The sequence below is a fragment of the Medicago sativa genome, chromosome 6, assembly GCF_051527215.1.
Source record: "Medicago sativa cultivar Bolivia chromosome 6, Bolivia_mono, whole genome shotgun sequence".
Taxonomy (NCBI): Eukaryota; Viridiplantae; Streptophyta; class Magnoliopsida; order Fabales; family Fabaceae; genus Medicago; species Medicago sativa.
Window position 1 is genome coordinate 45,205,919 of NC_140754.1, and position 20,490 is coordinate 45,226,408.

The 20,490-nt window shown below is 34.8% G+C and overlaps 1 protein-coding gene across 1 annotated transcript; it reads right to left on the reverse strand.

Annotated features, from left to right (window-relative positions):
* Positions 1–7,139: 7,139 nt before the first annotated feature.
* LOC146915469 (short-chain dehydrogenase TIC 32, chloroplastic-like) lies at positions 7,140–11,894 on the reverse strand. Its single transcript, XM_085717845.1, has 8 exons — positions 11,761–11,894; positions 10,902–11,133; positions 10,286–10,365; positions 9,977–10,130; positions 8,534–8,612; positions 7,748–7,841; positions 7,536–7,582; positions 7,140–7,388 (listed from the first exon to the last, which is right to left on the reverse strand). The coding sequence occupies exons 1-8, from the start codon at positions 11,846–11,848 to the stop codon at positions 7,230–7,232; spliced, it is 933 nt and encodes a 310-aa protein (XP_085573971.1). The 5' UTR covers positions 11,849–11,894; the 3' UTR covers positions 7,140–7,229.
* Between the last annotated feature and the right edge of the window lie 8,596 nt (positions 11,895–20,490).

The following is a 20,490-nucleotide window of genomic DNA, read 5'->3' on the forward strand; positions in this document are numbered from 1 at the left end:
GTTGTGTGAATTGAAAAAAGTGGAAGTGTCACATCGGATGGAACACACACATTTTATTATTTGGAAATGATAAATTAAATCATTAATTTATTCATTATTAGAAAGTGCTTTCTTAGTCCCCAAGTTTTGCTAGAATATTTTGGAACGCAATCTAGAATATTTTGGAACACAATCTGAAATATTTTGGTAGGCAATCTAATATATTTAAGTAATTGATCTGAAATATATTTTGGTACATAATATAATATATTTTTGTACTTAATATAATATATTTTGGTACTCAGTTGAGATATTTTTGTACTAGATCTAATATGTGAATTACTTGTTCCCAAAGTTTCTCACTTATTTGTTGTGAATTTTCTCTATAAATAGAGAGCTCACACAGTGCATTCTACACACCGAAATTCACAGTTGATGCTTCTATGTTTTTCCTCTCTTCTCCCTCCTTCGACTTGTGTTGACAAGTCCTTCTCCTTTTTCTACACCTTTCTGTCCCTTTGGAATTAAGTGTGTTCTTAAGACCATATAATCCCTTGTCGGTATCTTGTCTCTTCGGAATCAAGAATGGTCTTAAGAGCATAGTCCTTTCAATTATTTATGTCTCTTTAGAATAAATAATATTTTAAGATCATAGTCCCTTTTCGGTATAATAAGAATGATCTTAAACATATTGATGTTAGAAATAACAACATATTTGAGTGGTTGAAATACCATATTCATATTTGGAGATGTTAAAAATTAGAATGATGGTAACACCATATTTGAGTGGTCGCAGCATCAGAATAGAGTGTTACAATACCATATTGCTTTCAGTATTAAAATGGTGGTCTTAGTATCATATTGAAGGTGTAATTCTCGAATGGTTTTCTACAGTGCAGTAGTTAGCCGCACAGTTGTAGTTGGGCTTGTTTTATCCTGGAGGCGGCGTGGTTGATAGTCTGCCTTGCACAATTTTGGGCAGTGCAACGAAACGTCTTAAAGAGAGCGACCTGGTCGTGACTCAACCTAGTAACAACTTCGGTAGAAAAATAGAATTCGGAAAACCGAAATACAACAGTTTGGGAATCCAAAAACAACAATTTTAAGACGTTTCGACTGCTATGTCTACCGAAGAAATTACTTATTGAGGTTTTGTTGTCCCTAAATACAACAAGGATAAATCAAGCTATATAAATACATCTTTTCGACTAAAACAATGAAGTTCTGCTTGTTATAACAACAACACTAACGAAATTCACATATACTACTTTGAATCTATTTGAAATTTATTTTCAAAAATCAGAACTGCACTGTGAATAAATAACTCTAATTGCCAAGAGAATAGGAACCCCAAAAAGGTCCTAAGAGAAAATTAGCAGCCACCATCAAGAATTGACAGTGGATCACAATTTATTTTTAATACAATTGGGAGAAACCATGTCATATGACCCACAATTATATGAACATGTCAAGTGCTGCTTTGTAGCCTAACATGACTAAGAGAAATTCATTGATATGACTAGTTAACTCATTCTAGTTGGTGAATTAAGTGAATGATGGATAAACATTAGCGCATCGCGCCATATTTGTTGTGATTATGCTATGTTCAAAACATATGCTATTGCTGAAAATAAGAAAGTGTTGTTATAATATTATAACACCATTAAAGTTGTTGGCATTGGAGATATGAAGTAAGAAAGAATATGAATTTCAGATTTCTACTGAATAAGACTGAGTTGAATCAGACTTAAAAGAGAGACTTGTGTATCATGCATTCTTGTGAGAAAAGACTGCGCCTTTGATGATATGTTTAAAATTAAATTCTCCTTATATTTTATAAGTTTTGTGATTTTAATATTTGACATATCAAAATTTATTATATGAACAAGCGTTTAATTTTAAACTTGAGTAACTTGGACTTAATTCCAAAGTTATATGGTTAGACAATTTTATTTTTTGCAGTAAGGATAAATGAACCAAAGTTCATATAAATAATTTTTTAGAGAATTTGATCTCTAAACTTAATAAATTATGATATGTGCGAACTTGATGGCACATAACCTAGAAATGATATTTTATCATATTTATTGATGTCTGCGAATTTTGAAAAATAAAATTGATATGCTTGATATGTTCAATTTCTATAACGAAAATTGAAATCTATGTTGGTTAGAGTACCCAAGTCTATGAACAAAAATTCTAATTAAGAAATTTTTGAAGAAAAGACAATCCAACTTGTCTTATTTTTTGCACTTGGGATTGTCTGACATAAGTTCGGATTTCGAACCTAAGAGAGTTAAACTCACTAGTAGAGCCTATGAATGTGTATTCATTGGGTATGCTATAATTAGGGAAGCTTATAGATTTTATGATATAAATGCTAAAGTGATCATAAAGTCAAACGATGTTGATTTCTATGAAGTTAGTACCCCTGTAAATTAAAGAATAGTAGGGGCACTAGTGGGGGTAAACTAAATTCCCTTCGTATATTAAGAACTAGTGGGGGCGCTATATATGATCACATTCCAGTAATCAAAAATAGTTATGAGAACATCGAAGAGGTAAGAAAGCAAGAATTGCTAAAGAGTATATGGACCTTATGGTTTATACATTGGAAGAAGATCCATTAAGCCTTAAAGAAGCTATATCCTCATTGGAAGATAAATTATGGCAAGAAACAATAAGCGATGAAATGGATTCTCTAGAGTCTAACGAAACATGACACTTGGTCGACTTGCCTCATGGTTGCAAACTAATCGATTGTATCTGGATTTTGGAAAAGAACTAAAACCTGATGGTACGGTTGATGAATACAAGGCTCTCCTTGTAGTAAAAGGTTTTATAAAAAGAGAAAAATATAGACTTCTTCGACATTTATTCACCAGAATCATATCCATAAGAGTATTAGTCCCTTTAGCCGCTATTCATAACTCGATAGTACTCCAAATGGATGTGAAAATTGCCTTTTTATGGTGAACTAGAATAAGAAATCTATATTGAACAACCTGAAGGTTTTGTGATTCATGGACAAGAAAACAGGGTCTGTAAGTTAGATAATTCTTTGTGAGGTTTAAAATAAACTCCTAAGGAATGACATGGAAAATTTGTCATTCTAATATTATCGAATGAGCATAAAGTGAATAAATAATATTTGTACGATCATATGTCTCTATGAAGACAACCTGCTCATATTTGGTTTAAAGATTCATGTTATGAATTATGTGTAATCATTGTTTATTAAAAACATTGATAAGAAAGACCTAGACAAAGTTGAAGTAATTCTTGGTTTCAAGATTACTAGATTAGAAAAGAGAACTTTTCTGATGAATCTCACAATGTTGAGAATATCTTAAGAAAATGTAATTATTGCAAACACACCTTATGATCCAAGTGTAAAACTTTTCTAGAACACTTGAAATGGTGTTAAACAAATATTGTAACGCCCAAATTAAAAGTGTCTAGAATTTTCAACAAGAGCGTTAAAACTGATATTGGATACATTAATTATACAACACGGAACGACATAAGTCAGGAATTCAATTACAAAAGCAAACTTGAGTCATATGTTACAACACTTATACATAAACCGTCTAATGAAACTCGGACTACAAAGGTTCATTACACACAAGTTTATAACATATCACAACATCAAGCTATGAAACAAAAGAGTTAGATCCATGATAGCATGATCAATCCGTAGCCTTCTCCTTACCTTTGCCACGGGAAACCTGTGAACCTGAACAAAGAAGGAAAGGGATTAGACATAATGCCTCAGTGAGCTCTATCTAACCCTAAGCTATTGGTGACCTCGGGGGAAACCTACTGTCACCACGTGTCTACAATACAACCTGACGGTTGATTATACGTGTGTGGTCATGCTTGTCTAGACGGTAGTGCATACTAGGACCGTCGTTGATACATCATATTTCCAGAGGTTTAACTTACATCTTACGTTCCATGGCGATCAAGGGAACCTAAGATCGCTATACCGAGATACACTAGTGCGTCAAGGTTAAATCTTCTCATTCATGACATGTTTCTAAACCGGACGATTAGGAAAAACCTAACACTGTCGTCGGTAATCTTCATAGCTTGCTCATGTATAACATCATAACATACATAGTCGCAAACATTAAGTTAGAGGTTAGCGTTGAACATAAACATTATATGAATTCATTTTACGGAGAGCCCCGGGGTGGAGTAAACCCGAGCACAATCCCTAACTAACCGATGAAAACCTATCTAAGGTAACATCGGACTCCCTTAGTGTCGTACGAGCCCCTCTTGCAAAGCTTATCACGTTTCACCTAATGGAATCCCTTTGAGATTCAACCTAATGTGAACCTTAAGAGACACGACACCTACGTCTTACTTATACTTCTTAGTGAAAAGATTTAACTATCATCTCACGTCTTAACATACATGTAATTAATTCTCGATAAGCTACATCGAGGCTCTAGTTTCATTCCCTTTCTTATAGAATAGTTCGCTACCCGATCAATAGCATATCATTTCTCTCGCACGCCATGCTTTACTAATTTAGTTATATACTTGCTTCACATTCAAGAAAACATTTAAGGGATTATCCAATAGGGCCTTGGCTTGATGGGTTTACTTTTGAAAAGAAAGACCGCCCGAAGAAAAATCGACACGAAAACGCCAAAACTGCCGAAACGAGCCAACATCACATTTTGGTGCTGTCTCCTTGCCTAAGCGAGTTGGAGGCGAGTAAACCACAACTTCTATGGTGTTTTTGACCCAAAAACCTCAAAACCAAGTATCCCTGAGTATATTATGATTCTATTGATCATAGAAAACCTGAAAAACAGTCAAAATGCAAGTATTTCATAGTTTAACAAGCATGACATGGGAATAGTTAATAAAACTCTATGGAAAAAAAACCCTAAGTATATATATATATATATATATATATATATATATATATATATATATATATATATATGCAACATAATCACATATTCCCAAGGGTGATTTCTAAATAAGAACTCACATTGATTAACTGAAGTGAAGCTCAAAACCTCTAAGACTTCACACCAAAACCTTAATAAGAAATAATTCTAGATGAGAGGATCCAAGTTGTAGAAGTTTGCTTCAAGAATTTCCTAGCCAAACACCCTTAGTTCTACTCATCTCTTGCTTGACTAAACAGAAGAAGGATTAAGTAAAGATTGAGTGTGGAGAGGAAGAAAGTGGACCGGTTTCTAGAGAGAAGGGAGAACAAAAAATTATGCCAAACCCTAGTGAGGGAAAGAAGGGAAAATTATGAAGAAATTACTTAAAGTCCTTATATACTCCCTCGGCGTGCAATTCCAAAAATACCCTTAGCCTTAAACGCGAGCATTTTTATCGTTATCAGGTAAAACATCGTATCAAAACAAGTGGGATATTACAAATAGAATATTAGTAGACGGATAAGAAGCATTGCCATGCTATTGAAAGAGTCATGAGGTGCCTTATGAAGATTATGACTCTAGGATTACATTATGAGAAGTATTCTATTGTACTTGAATGGTACAAGATACAAATGAGAAGTATCATATTGTACATGAATGGTACAAGATACAAAATTGAACATCCTTCAGATGAGTCTTAAAGCGACCAGTGACTGCATATTGAGCATCATTAGAGGAGTTATTTGTTGAAACAAATGATATTGACTCAGTCCACTATGGAATGAATCTGAGATGAAAACACTAGAGAAAACTAGTGAAGAAGCAAGGTGATAAGATGCTTGTTAGATGAGAACCCTTAGTGGGTAAAACTGTTTATAGAAGTGTTAATTCATTGAGATAGTACTGCAACTATTACAAACGTTGAAGAATCGTTAGTACAATGGCAAGAGATGATTATTAAGGCACGAACGCATAAAGAATTAGAGAGCTAGCTACTCTCAAAAGGAACAGTTAAAGTATATCATGTACATACTGATAAAGAATTAGTTAATCCTTTGATGAAAGGAATTACTAGAAAGAAAGTCCTAAACACATCCAATAGGATGGGACTAATGCCCAAAGGTCACAAGTGATGGTAACCCGACCTAACTGACTGGAGATCCCAAGAGAAAAGTAAGAAAGCATGCATCCTGCAGTGACATAAGGATGAGATAATAGAAACTCTTAATGAGATCTATACTCTATGTGGAGTGGAGTGCATAGCTACATGATTACTCTTGATAGACTCACCTATACAAATGTGGAACTAAGGCCGGTTCCTATGGACTTCGGGGTAGAATACCTAGAGCGTTCGTTAAAACTGAGATAGACGTGCATGGCCATAAACGCACGGGCTTTTAGAATACACCTTAGAAAAGGTTTGTGTGCGGATTCTATGTCTGAGATAGAGTTCAATGATGTAAGCAACTTTTGTTAAATTGGAATATTATCCGCTATGCAAAGGTTCAAGTTGTAGGCGACAACTTTGTTTACCAGCAAATCTTATGGAGACGTTTTTTACGTTATTTCTGAAACCATTTTTTAAATTCAAGTGGGGGATTGTTGGAACATGTGTGAAAATTGAGTAAAAAGACTAAACATAAATTCCCATTTTGGGTAGAATCTAGTGTTGTGTGAATTGAAAAAAGTGGAAGTCTCACATCGGATGGAACACACACATTAGTAGTGTTTATATAGTGAGGGTGTACCTTTAAGGTGGTACATAATTATGTGAACGAAGTGAGCACTAGAGAAAAAATATATATTGATATATATATATATATATATATATATATATATATATATATATATTTTATTATTTGGAAATGATAAATTAAATCATTAATTTATTCATTATTAGAAAGTGCTTTCTTAGTCCCCAAGTTTTGCTAGAATATTTTGGAAAGCAATCTAGAATATTTTGGAACACAATCTGAAATATTTTGGTAGGCAATCTAATATATTTAAGTACTTGATCTGAAATATATTTTGGTACATAATATAATATATTTTTGTACTTAATATAATATATTTTGGTACTCAGTTGAGATATTTTTGTACTATATCTAATATGTGAATTACTTGTTCCCAAAGTTTCTCACTTATTAGTTGTGAATTTTCGCTATAAATAGAGAGCTCATATAGTGCATTCTACACACCGAAATTCACAGTTGATGTTTCCTGTGTTTTTCCTCTCTTCTCTTCCTGTGTTAAAATAGATAAATTGCAAGAGTAATTAGCTACTAGTTACAGTGCAGTAATGCCTCTAACATAAAAGTACATATACTCTTGGATATTCTATTTAATTAAATTCATGCTGAAATCCCAAAGTTTCTTTGCCAAATCAGTGTCATTTGCCTGTGAGCTTGGTTCAGCCACATTACTGTCACTAAAAAACTTTCCACAAATACCATTCAGTTGTGGATTCAATGCTACATAGCATGTTGTTGCTGCGCCCTACAATGAAGTTGAAATTGAAGGTGAGAACACGGTAAACTAAAATAACCACAAATTGAACATTATACTATTAAATGTTCTTTTAGATTATGTAAATAATCAATGATTATTATTAGATTGAATTGAACTGTATTAAAAATAAAATACCTGCTGGACACTTTTAATTACATATTCCCCAAGAACATTTAGTAGACCTGTATGATTCAGAGAGAAACATAACAATAAAACTTAGTAACGATCATTTCGACGAACAATTATTGATTAGACTTATCTCTCGTTCGAATTCCGATTTACTAGGACTATTTTCCCCGTATGTACCGGAGAGTTAATACAAAAGAAAGGTAAAATGTGATAGTTACCTTTCGGGATAGTTTGACCAACCTCAGGACTAACAATGTTGGTGATAATTGCTCCTGGATGAAGAGAATTTGCAGTAATATTAACCCCATCTTCCTGATCAAGATGCAACAATTAATAAAAGATATATCAGTGTTTCGCTGAAAGTGAATGAGGCAAAACTAGAGGTCCATATTTACTCGCAAATAAAAGAAAAGGAAAGTCATCAAATAGAAATTAAAAAAAAAAAATATGATCTCATTATTGTTATTGTACAATAGTTACATTACTAGCTACTGAAAGACTGAAAACTTTGAGCATTATATTAAAACATCTATTCCAAAGAGCTGATCAACAAGCATATATCCAAATCCTAATTGTTTAATTTGAGATTATCTAGTGATATAAATACTTCTGAGGTTGTTTGAAAGAGATTATAGAAAATACTTATGACATGTCAGTAAGCTATCGTTTTGGTTATAAAAATATAGCCCTTGAATTCAATAAGCTCTGATATCATGTTGAAATTTGGAGCCTAACTCATCCTTACAAAACCAGCTTGTAAGGTGAGGATTGTCTCCTCTATATAAACTCTTATCAAAAGTTTTATCTATCCAATGTGGAACATGGGTTTTTCCCAATAGATATCAAAGTTACTTGCCCTACAAAACCGGTAAGGTAGAGTCCAATACAAAAATTCTAACTTTAATGGGCCATCATTAACCTTTTAAATAGTTGTTTTATTGTTAAAAGAACAATGGCATAATCATATTATGGTAACTAAAATAATGTTAGCAATATCATCTTACCTTGAGATATCTTGCAAGTTCACTGGCATGTAAAATGTTAGCAAGCTTAGATTGACCATATGCCTTCCATCTGTCGAAACTGTACACAGAGGAAGCAACAATAATGAATTATAAACTATACTTCTTACCAAAAACACCACAATAATTTTGTACTTGAAGTAAGAACAATAAGGTTTACTCAGCTCGAGAAGAAGCTAAGCGATTAGGGTTTTAGGTCTATTATCTGGTCCTCTGAGAGTGATAAATAGGGTGGTATTTATAGCACTCTTTGTCCCTTTTTCTGTAACAGCTTTTCCATGGTTATCCGGTTAGTTTCCTATTGTGAGCGGCGCGTGGGATTTTCTTATGCGTGAAGGCAGGATTGAGAGGGCGGTTTGCTACTTAGGGTGTTGCCCCCTTTTTAAGCTCCTTCTAGAATTATAACCGTCCACAGCCCCCAAAGCGTGAGCCTTGTTAAGAGCGAGGTACTTAATGGCATGCTTATAACGATCCACAGCCCCCAAAGCATGAGCCTTGTTAAGGGCAAGTTGCTTTAAGGCAAGCTTATAGTTGTCCACAGCCCCCAAAGCACGAATCTTGTTAAGAGCAAAGTGCTTTAAGGCAAGCTTATAGCGATCCAAATTGTATCTTCATGCTTAATTTCTAAATTCAACTAAGGTTTCCACAAGTCTATACTACTACAACTACATCCATGTGCATCAAAATAATAAATACTAAGAGAGTTATTTGTTTTATGTTTTATTCATCTAGCTCATTCTTAATTGATGTGAGACTACCAACTCACATTCGATTGCCAACAATCTTTCCGTTAAGGGTGAGACTGCCACATTACTGAACTTGTACTTTCGTTACCAACCAACATGATAAGCCACTTGACTCCACCACATAGTTCGGAAGACCTTTTTTACAAGGTTACATTACATCTTGATCTACCCCACTCCCCTTCAAGGTCGATCTAGGGCTCCAATACCACTAGTTGGGGGAGTCTAAGGAGCATGGGAGCAACAAAGGGTTAAAGACCAAGTTCATGCTTGTTTGAAATAGCAGTGTGTTTGACAAAATCATGTTGACTTGCTATGATTCTGCCACATTTACTGCAAATCCAAACATGCATAGAGATTTTGACACTACATCTCTATCCAAAATCTTAAGATGTCCAGTATTTAAATCTCTTTTCTTGTACACCATATACTTTACGTAACTCATTCCTAGTCGATGTCAAACTATCAATGACATGTGACAATAATAAATTTATACAAAGCAAGCCATAATGTAACATCCTATATTACATATAGTCAGCAAAAATGACTAATATAAACCTAAAATCGACAATAACATTTTGCACATGTATATGATGACTAAACAAAGTTTTGAGATGAAGTTCCAACAGTAATAAAATTGAGTCTACTGAACAACCTATATTTAGGATTCTTGTGTTCTTACCTTGACTGATCATTAATTTTTTCAAAAAGGATTCCTTCAGGATATGTGTAATTGTGACCATCAGATGAGACAATAATAATTCTTCCTTCTTTCTTGCTTTCATTAGCTGTTTTCTTCATAGTGTCTAACAAAAGATTTGTTAAAAGAAAATGACCTGTGGAATAAATAATAACAATAATTAAGATTGTTTTCACTCTCTTCTTTGACTATGCATTAAAAAAACAGTAGAAGCGTTATTTAGTGAATTATCTAAGCAGTGGAAAACTCAAAAGAATTCATGTTACTAAATATGAGAAAATTCCTACATACCTAAATAATTTGTGGCAAATTGTAGTTCAATGTTGTCTTTGGACAGCGTGAAAGGTGCTGCACAAATTCCTGCATTGTTTCTTAAAATTACAAAAAAAAAAAAAATGAAAAACGTTACCACTCCTGTATGTCTATAAAAAGAGAGCAACTTAAAACTATAAGCTTAATAGCAGTTTTCGTCTCCTAACTTTTTCAAAGTTGCGATTTTAGCCCTCTAAGAAAAAAACTACAAAACCGCCCCCTAAGTTTGGCACCTGTTGCATTTTTGGCCCCCAAGGTCAATTTTGACTCGATCTACGCTGACGTGGCACCCTAAGTGAGGTGCCACGTGTTATATTTTTTTTGCCTTGGGGTCAAAACTGCTACAGTTGCAAAACTTAGGGGGCGGTTTTGTAGTTTTTTTTCTTAGAGGGCCAAAATCGCAACTTCGTGAAAGTTAGGGGGTGAAAACTGCTATTAAGCCAAAACTATATTACCGGTCATTCACATGTATTGTATTTCTTAAGGAAAATGTTAAGGAGTGTTCCAGAACACTTGTTAAGGACCTTAAATGGTATGATCCATAAATAAAACATGTAAAACATTGATAGTATAGCTCATGTAATATTTTTCTTACATGAGAATGTTCAATGGAAGAGCAGAGGAATTGAACTCAGATGCAAATTTCCTAACAGATGCCATTGAACTTAAATCTAACTCTATCACATCGACTTTAGCTTTAGGAATCTCCTTAAGTATTTCTTCTCTAACAATTTTTCCAGCATTAATATTTCTCACTCCCATAATCACATGAACACCGCGCAAAGCAAGAACTCTTGCAGTCTCAATGCCAATACCATGTGTTGTTCCTGTATCAAAAAAATATGCAATTAATGGGGAAATTATATATGATGATGCTGTTGTGATATTGAATGAACTTGAATTTTTAGAATTCACGTGATAAAAAATTAAGCTGGAAGTTAGGTTATTTTTGTTGATTCTTTCCAAATGACTTAATTCTTACAAAAGATTAAACTAGAGACCTCTTGTTAAGACACAACAAAAATTGATGTATTTAATCTCTTGAGGTCAATTCAAAGAATTATAATAATAAAGGAATTTAATGAAATATAATGCCAAAGCTAAAATATTTTTTTGACTCGGTCAAAGGTAAATAAAGAGAATTATAAAAAAAAAAAAAAAAAAAAAAAAACCTAAGAATTAAAATTTATTCTTTACTCTATACAATGTAAATCTCAAATTGGTCTTAATAACTCTTTTACATTTTTTGTCAAAAAAAAAAAAAAAAACTCTTTTATTGTTTGCGGCAAGTCTCTAATTTTCATATTATATAACTTGGTCCCTATATAATTTAAAAAATTGCAAATTGGTCCATAAATTTAACTTGGTCCTTATTTTTCATATTTTACTCTAACCAAACAAAGCAAGATAATGATATTAAAGAGAAAGTAGTAATAGTAAGTAATATATGTAACCTGTAACAATTGCAGTAAGACCACTCCCATCTATCCCATGAGTAACCTCCTCTGCAGTTGAAGATAATGAAAACCCAGAAGAAGTCATGACAAGAATAGTGTGAGTCTCTGTTGCTCTTGTTTTGTGTGTGAAGAGTGTGATAACAATGCTGTATTATTTGTACTTGTAGCAGTTGATAAAGTGATGCCATTGCCGTCCATGATTGAATGTGATTGGTCAAAGTTTCTTTGTGTTTTCTTCTTTGGTTTTTCCAATTTGCTTACGTTTCTCTGTTCGGTGTTTTTTGTTTATATATATGCATGCAGTAGTACCATAGCCGGCTAAATATACCGCACACCAAGTCACCAACTGATCTATGGTTGGGTTTTTGGTGATAAAAATTGATAGACAAGAATCGAAGCTAAGATCTTAAGAGGAATACACTTCAATATGCCAAGTCAATATTATCAAACCAAACCAATTGTTCATATGAAAATATATTTTAATAAAAGACAAAAAAAATTATAAACAACTAGCGAAAAGACGGGCACTCACATGTCCGTCTTTCCACTTTTTTTATTGCGCTAACATTTGAAAATTATTAATAGTGTTCTTTTTATGAAATTTGATTTGGATTAAAATTAAAAATATAAATGTTTGTTGCTTTCAAATTATAACGAACCAAATTAATCATGATTATTTATTTCAATGACACCAACAATATAACAAAAAAAAATATAATCTAAATTTTTTTTGAATAACACCAACAACGATCTTTATTATAGAAAAAGTTATTTAAGGGTATAATTGGGATAATGAAAAAGTAAGTATAAATATACTCATCTAATTTGTTACACTTTTTAAATGATAAAGGAAAAAAACAGACATATATATATATTTATGTGTTTGTTACATTTTTTTAATATTTAAATTTATTATTATCTATTTGTTACATGTATTATTTGTATTGAAAATTGAGGGTATTTTGAGAAAGAAAAATTCAGCCTAAAAGAACTTAAAGGAATAGTTTTCTTCATATATAGTATTGATAAATGAATATACATTAGTTATGACGATCTATATCTTAGCTATGTTGACAACTAGAGCAACCAAAATATGATGTTTTAACATCTTAGCTCATATGTCAAATGTATCAAGGACGAATGGTTGACTTGTCCATGTTTTATCTTGGTTTTCGGGTGTCAAACATTGATTACGTTTGAACCTTTTAAACCGGTGATATCTTATTTTTTCTTGGGAAGGGAAAAAGTAAGCAAAACCCTTGAGAATCGAGGTCCGGGAGTTGTTTTCGCTACGGGAAGGTGTTAGGCACCCATAACGACTATAGTATCCTATAGGAACCGTCTTTAATTTCTACGCGCGCGCTTTATTTTTAAATGCTATTTTTTGAAATTGTTGATTTAAACCTAAGAGTTCTAAGTGAAGAATTGGAGGGAGAAGAATGTTTTTGGATTTTTATTTTATTTGAATTGAAGGAATTTTGTTCCTTGCCTACGTACCCGTTTAAGGGATCAAATCCACCGTAGTTCTCTCTCAAAAATGTTTTTGTTTTTGTTGGTTGATTTTAAGTTTGAAAATAGGATTTTGAAGAATAGAAAGAGGCCTCGAGGGCATGAGATTTATGAAAAGGTGAGGTGGAATTAGTCATTTGCAAAATGGGGTCTAAGTATTATTAAGATTCATTAAGATTTTGATTAAGAAAATAAAAGGAAAATTCAATGGGGTTTTGGACCCCAAGGTTTATTTGGAAAATGGTTTGAGTGAAGTTTGTTCATATTTTTGGAAAATTGATTTTTCTCTAAGTATAAACCCTAGGCATTCATCTAAACATACAATCCTAAACATACATCTAAACATGCATATTCTAACTATATAGTGATGTGTGTGCACGTGTCGGTGCTTGTGTCGGTGTACATCATTAGAGTCCATTGTCCTTTACATCATACCCTAGATACATTCTATGGCCTCTTTGCCAAGAAATTAAAAACATGAAGTAAAATATTACAAAAGCTCCTAAGTTTTACATTCTAAGCCTTGGTAAAAATTAATATGCAAGAAATGAAACTAAAATGGAAGAATGAAGTATGCTTATGAAACATGAAACAAAGGGTTAGTAGAATAAGATGTGAAATGAAATGGAAACAAGCAAAAGAACATAGTAAAGTAACTAGAATTTAATAAGGAAATAGCCAAGAATTTAACCGAGGAAAGAAAGGTAAAAGGCTTGAATTCAACATAATGCTAGGCAAGATTTAATACCTAGATTCTCATATTTTGGAAGGCTTCAAAGAGTTTAATCCAATCACAAACATGAGAATCATGGGAAATTAACATGCCAACAATTCTAATGATTCCAAGTCTTCTTATATTTTTATTCATGCAAGAGAAATCCACATTACACACAAAACACAAAGTCCACAAAAATCACTCTTAAAACAGCAAGTAAACACCCAATTTTATGAGGCAAATCATCACAAAAATTACATGCACACTATCACAATCATAGGCCGCATCATCAAGTTCAAGATGCATCAAAGTTTTGCGAGATTTTAACGACAAAGTAGCAAGATAACGAAAAACAAGCACACGTACTTTTTTGAAGTAAATTTTAACATGCAATTATTTTTCAAAAGTCAAGTATCGAGCGTCAAAATTATCACAATGAAAAATCCACAAAAACTTAGAAGTTCTTCCTTTAAACAAAACAAAAAAAGGCACCAACGTTAACAAGGATTGATTCAATAAAGCACAAGAGAATTTTTTATACATTTTGATCGAAATCTAACAGGTAAAAGTCATCAAGATTCACAAAAAGTATCAAGAACATATTATAATTTTTTTTGGGGAATTTTTCAAGAGTTCTTGAAGAGACAGGGGTGTGAAAAGTACTGCAGGGGTTTAAAACAGTAAAGCTGTAAAGAGGAACAAATAGAAACAACTACCAGTTGGGCTTAAGGAAAAGGCTGGGTTGTCACAGGCTGGGTATGGGTCAACCCAGCGGGTCAGGGGTCAAAAGTGGGTTAATACCCCTTCTTCCTCATTTTTTTGCATCAAACGTGTTCTTCTCTCTCACACTAACATTCTTCTACTCTCTCCTTCCCTTAATTACCAGCAAAACACCACCGCCCCAACCTTCCTTCGATTTTTTAAAAAAACCCATTGCTTCACACATTCAATTTCATGTTAATTTCAAGAGCACTCTTGGATTTCAAAGAAGATGAACACAAGAGAATGAATCTGAGATTAAAGACACCAGAAGCGGAGAATCGAGTGGTTACCTACTGAGTATGTGCTCAATTTCAAGTCTCTTCTTCTTCGTTTCGCCGCGGTTGGAATTCGAATCAAACGCTGCTAGGTTGTTGTTGTTCCCGCGTTCAAATTCGCACAATCTAAGCCCGTCGCCGTCGTTGCTGTTTCCGGTGATTAACGACCTTCTGCTGTTCGAATTTGCTCCACCTTGTGCCTTGCGTTTACTTTAGCGACGGGATCCATTTGAACACGATAGTGACGTGGTTTAATTCATGAACTTGCTATTGAAAGGCTTGAATGAACGGTGATCCGAAATGGACTTTGAAACGGTTTGGAAGCAGATTATGTGAGCTTTGCGGTGTTGTTACGGTTTGATTCCGCTTCCTCTTCCCTTCAATGACTCACGATCGGAATTGACTCGAAGCTTTGAATATTGCCGCAAATTCGAAGGATGATGACGGTTTGAAACTGATTCTATGCGTTTTGGCTTGATTCTTGACAGCTTCAATGGATTTTGTGAAATTGTAGATGGATTTTTTGAAATTGTAGATGATTGTGTTGAATAGAGGCGGTTATGGAGTTTAGGGATGAAGATTGGAGGTTGTTAGGGAGGTTTTTGTGGTGGTTGTTAGAGGTTAGGGTGGTTAAAGGTGGTGGAGGAGGTTGTTATGGTGGAGAGAGAAGGTTGTTATGGTGGTGGTGTTAGTTGGTTACGGCTGGGCAAAGAAAAGAGGGAAAAGAAAGAAAATTTTTTGTGACTTTTTTGTGTAAAATGATGGAATGATTAATTGTGTTGAAAATTGACCACAAGTTTGACTTATATAGGTGATGAAAGGGATGCTTGGACCAATGAGGAAATGCCACATGGACTTGGACTTGTAACAAACTCTTAAGGACCAATAGCATTTGGACACATGGCACTTGGACTATAACAAACTTAAAAGGGACTAAAATGTAAATAACAAAAATACGAGGACTAAAATGAAAATTAAAACTAAAATTGAATTGAAAAAGTAAATTGAAAATTAACATAAAACGAGACGATTAAAAACAACAAATCAGATTAAAACGAATCAGAAATATTATGTGAAATGACCAAAATGCCCCTGGAGGCTAAAAACGACTAAAAATGACTCAGATGCAATTTAAAAATGATTTTTTAACAAGGGATTAAAGCAAGAGTTTATACAAGCGAATTAAAAGACTCAGAGACAATTTTTAAAATTTAAACAGGGTTTTAACACGTGAAAAGACTAAAATGCCCCTAGGGGCAAAATTGACTCGAAATGACTTTAAATGCAATTTTTGAAATGGAGTCTGACATAGAATTGAAATGAAGACTTATTCAACCTACTTGAAAGGACTCAAACAAATTTTTAAAGGACTGAAAGACATTTTAACGTAGGAAATGACTAAAATGCCCCTAGGGGCTAAACTGACTAAAAAATGACTCAACTGATATTTTTGAAATGAATTTTGACATGAGATTGAAACAAGGACTTATACAAACCAATTTGAAAGACTCAAACAATTTTCAAAAATGAGTTGAATGCAAGAAATGACTAAAATACCCTTTTATGTGAATTTTGCAAATAACATTGAAATAAAATGCAGAGAAGGATGCAATTGATCAGAGACATATCAAATGACTTATAATGCAAGAAAAGAAGAATTGAGCAAGTATTTTTAGGTCCAAAATTAGGGTATAACAGTCCAAACCGAAAGCTGAAAGTGTGGGGCTAAAGTATGTTCATGTTTTGGCCACTGATGCGATTTGCAACATATAGCCCCTTATAAAACAAGTTTTGCTATATAAAACCTCCATATAAAATAAATTTGAGCCCTACAACCATGGGCCCTAGGTTAAGACGCTCATATACTTTAAAATCGATGAAGTACCGATATCTAATATGTATCTTGCACCTTACGCCGCAATATGTATCGGGAGAGTGCTCGGTCATTAAATTTTACTTTTTAAAAAACAATTGTCCAATACATCTCAAATACATCTGGGACACGTGAGGGATACAACAGCAAAAACCAATAAGGATACATGATTTTTTATTATTTTGTTTTTTATTTTCTACAGGGTTGCCTTCATCTACCAAGCATCCTTCCACCCGATGGCCTAACTTATTGGTGTTAATAACGAGTGGAAAGGTCCCATTAGCGTCTATGTTGATCTTTTCGTCATAAGTGAATCCCAAGGCTGGTCTTGTCTTCATTCTTTTTGCAGTTGGAGCTACGCAGTCTGCCACATTTGGTTCGGCGACCTTCCTTTTGGGTGTTCTGCTTGGGTTTGAGTCTAGGACGGTGGGCGTCTTTTGACCCTTGTCATTTCCGTCCGTTCTTCGCTTCTCCAAAGATGAATGAGCTCTAGGGCGTCTTTGATTTGAGATGCAATCGGTGCTTAACGTCTTGCCGGACGGAGCTTCTTCTCGCTTCCTGCCCCTCTTCCATGCATTTCTGGTGAACCAGCTTCCTTTCTTTATTATCTCTTCAATCGCGTCACGGAGCTGGTAACAGTTTTTGGTGTTGTGGTCATACGATTCATGGTATTGGCAGTACCTTGTCTTATCCATCCTCGTGGATTCCTTCAATGGCCTAGGCGGGACAATGTCTGACTCTCTGAACTTTGCGCCAAGGCATTCACGAAGGATGGCTTCCCTTGATGAATTTAAGGGAGTATATTTCTTGCTTCGCTTCATGGCGCTCTCGTGATACGATTTTTCGAATATCGCTTCCGATGGTTACTTTTATCCTTGGATGTGGCGCCCCTGGCTATACATGTTCTTCTCTGTCGCCGCCCCCGGTTCACCTCTGGTGGTGCGGCTCCTGCAGAGGTCGCCCTTGAAGGTGACTTGGTCTAAAGGATTGTGAGCATATGAGGCCTTGGTATTCCGGCAGCACATTTCCCTGCTTTTTCGCTCGTACTTCCTTCCTTTGCCCGCACAGCAACTTCAAGCGTCGCTTACCCTTCTTTTTGTTGTAGCTCCATGATCGATCGCCTGTTGATGTCGTCGTGTAGTGTCACGAAGAGCAGCTCACAATTTATTGTACCTGGCATGATGAGGTATCATTTTGCCATGTGGACGGGAGAATTCCCAAGGCGGTTACGACCGCGAGGAAGGTTTCCATTACCTGGACATTTTGAAGGTTCACCGTGGTGAGCACGGTGGCGGGGGAGCCTACTGCCTTCTCGATTCAAGTCATCAGGGAACCCTTTGTTGCCATTGTGACGGTTTCTTAGGATTGAGGCTATGTCATTTGCCGCAACAAGTGTTTCACATCGTTTGTTGCGATGAATGTTCTCATTCTTCATATCAACTTTTATCATAACCTTGTTTTGATTCTTCTCGACATGTTTGAGCATGTCATTCTGTTGTTGATTGAAGTTTGTCAGGTTCGTCAAGATTTATTTCGTCCCCTGGAGCAGAGGAACCGGAGGAGACTGTGGAAGCACATGAACATCCTCCGTGCGTGGAGGAGGTGGAGTGAGGAACGTCGTATTCATCGCAGCAGAAGTATGAGCGTCGATCACAGCATCAAGGATTGCGTCGTTTCCTTCTGGATTCACCAGCTCCAGAGTCGGAACCGTTGGATATTGAAGGAATTGAATCGTAGGACGCGATTCTGGTGCGGTGGAGGAGCGACCTGTGGTGGATCTCCTACGAGTTCTGGCCATTACTTCGGAGAAAGGAGCTGTAATTGTTAGCCGTTGCGGTAGAGGAAACCAAAAACGATTACGGCGGAGGAACACATAATAGAAAACAGTTACGGTGGATGATCGTTAGACCGTGGCGGTTAGCGAACGATCCCCTCCTTCTAGAGTCAAATGATATGTCCGGTGAAGATGGATGAGTGTCAACGGTTGCGGAAAGTGCTCTGGTATGACGTTGACGGTTTATGATACGGTGGTGATGAATCCTTGCGGAGGAAAGAAAAGTGCCTACAAGCACGTTAGCACTCCAATGCTCAAGTCAGTAATTGAACCGATAAAAAGTGTGCAGAAAGTGTTGTAAAAAGTGAATACCTTGAGGGTGAAGCAAGGTCACCCTTATATAGGCGCGAGTTAAGGATAACCGCTTTCGAGTTTTGCGGGGTGTGATTAGGGAAGGTTAGAGGACACGTGTAAAGTGATCCTCGCGCGAGGGCGCGCTACTTTGTGGCACAATGCACTTGAGTTGGCGTGTTCCTTCAAGCGCGAAGCCTTATAGAGGTGTAATTAGGCTACGTGTCAACATGTGATTGATCTTCTGGCCGGTCTAGAACAAGAGTGAGTAGTAGAGATAATGTTTAAAAGAAAGTGTTGCTAGCAATACTCTTTTGTTATATGACGACAAACAAAATGATGCAACTTGATTGGTTTATTATACGACGACACATGTTACAGTATAATTAGTCTACATTGCCTTTTTTATGCAAAAGTTGTTGACTTTTGATACCCATTATGCATAAATTGAGGAATAAAATTATTTTACAAAGAGAAATGATATTTTGACAACCACTTTTTGACAACTTTTGAACAACTTTCTCTCTCATACTCACATGATGTTGTTATCTTCCCACTTCCTTTTTCTCTCTCCATTGTTTTGACCAATAAGAAGTGAGAAAAACAAGGATGTCAACAAAGTTGTCATCAAATGGATGTCAAAATATCATTACTCTTTTACAAATATCACTACAAATTGTCTTATACCTCTGTTAGAAGGCTTAGTTTTTATTTTTGGATAACATTGAGATTTATTTTTTTACATACATTTTACCACTTTTTCCGTAGCCAAGAACAAAGCAAAAACCAATGAGGACCCTATTCATATTAACTTTTTTTTGGTTGAAAAGAATTAGTAACAACTATCGATATAATTACATGTAGATTGTCTTGTCATATGAGTCACATGTGTAAACCATTTTTATGAGGTGCAGTAGAATTTAATGTTTATTAGAAGAAAAAAAACGTGCCATATATTCTTGAGAAATTTTGCAAGGGTTTTGTTTATTATAAATATAGATTTTTTTTTTAGGTAAAATATAAATAGGGAAATGTTATCTTGTGCCCTCAAGGCACAAGTTAAGAAGCTAAATATAGAAATATTTTGTTGGAAATTGTGCATTCAATATTCTAGAAATTTAAAATCTTATCTTTTTAAGACAAAATTTATTATTTAATTCCATTTTTAGATTCTTAACATGTGCCCTGAGGGCACAAGTTAACACTACCCATATAAATATAGATCATTTTAGTTACATGTTGAGCTGACACATCAGGTTGCGTAATCGATTAATGTTTGAGCCAAACTCTATTTTGACTGCCCACAAAACAAGAAAATGCTCTTCTTAACATCATTTTTTCTCCAAAACATCAAGAAAATACGAAAGTAACCTCGGTAGAAGTTAATTGTTGTTGTGATTGATCCCCAACTAATGGTTCGAAGAGCAATTTTCGTACGTATTTTTCTGGTATTTTGTAGCAAAACTGA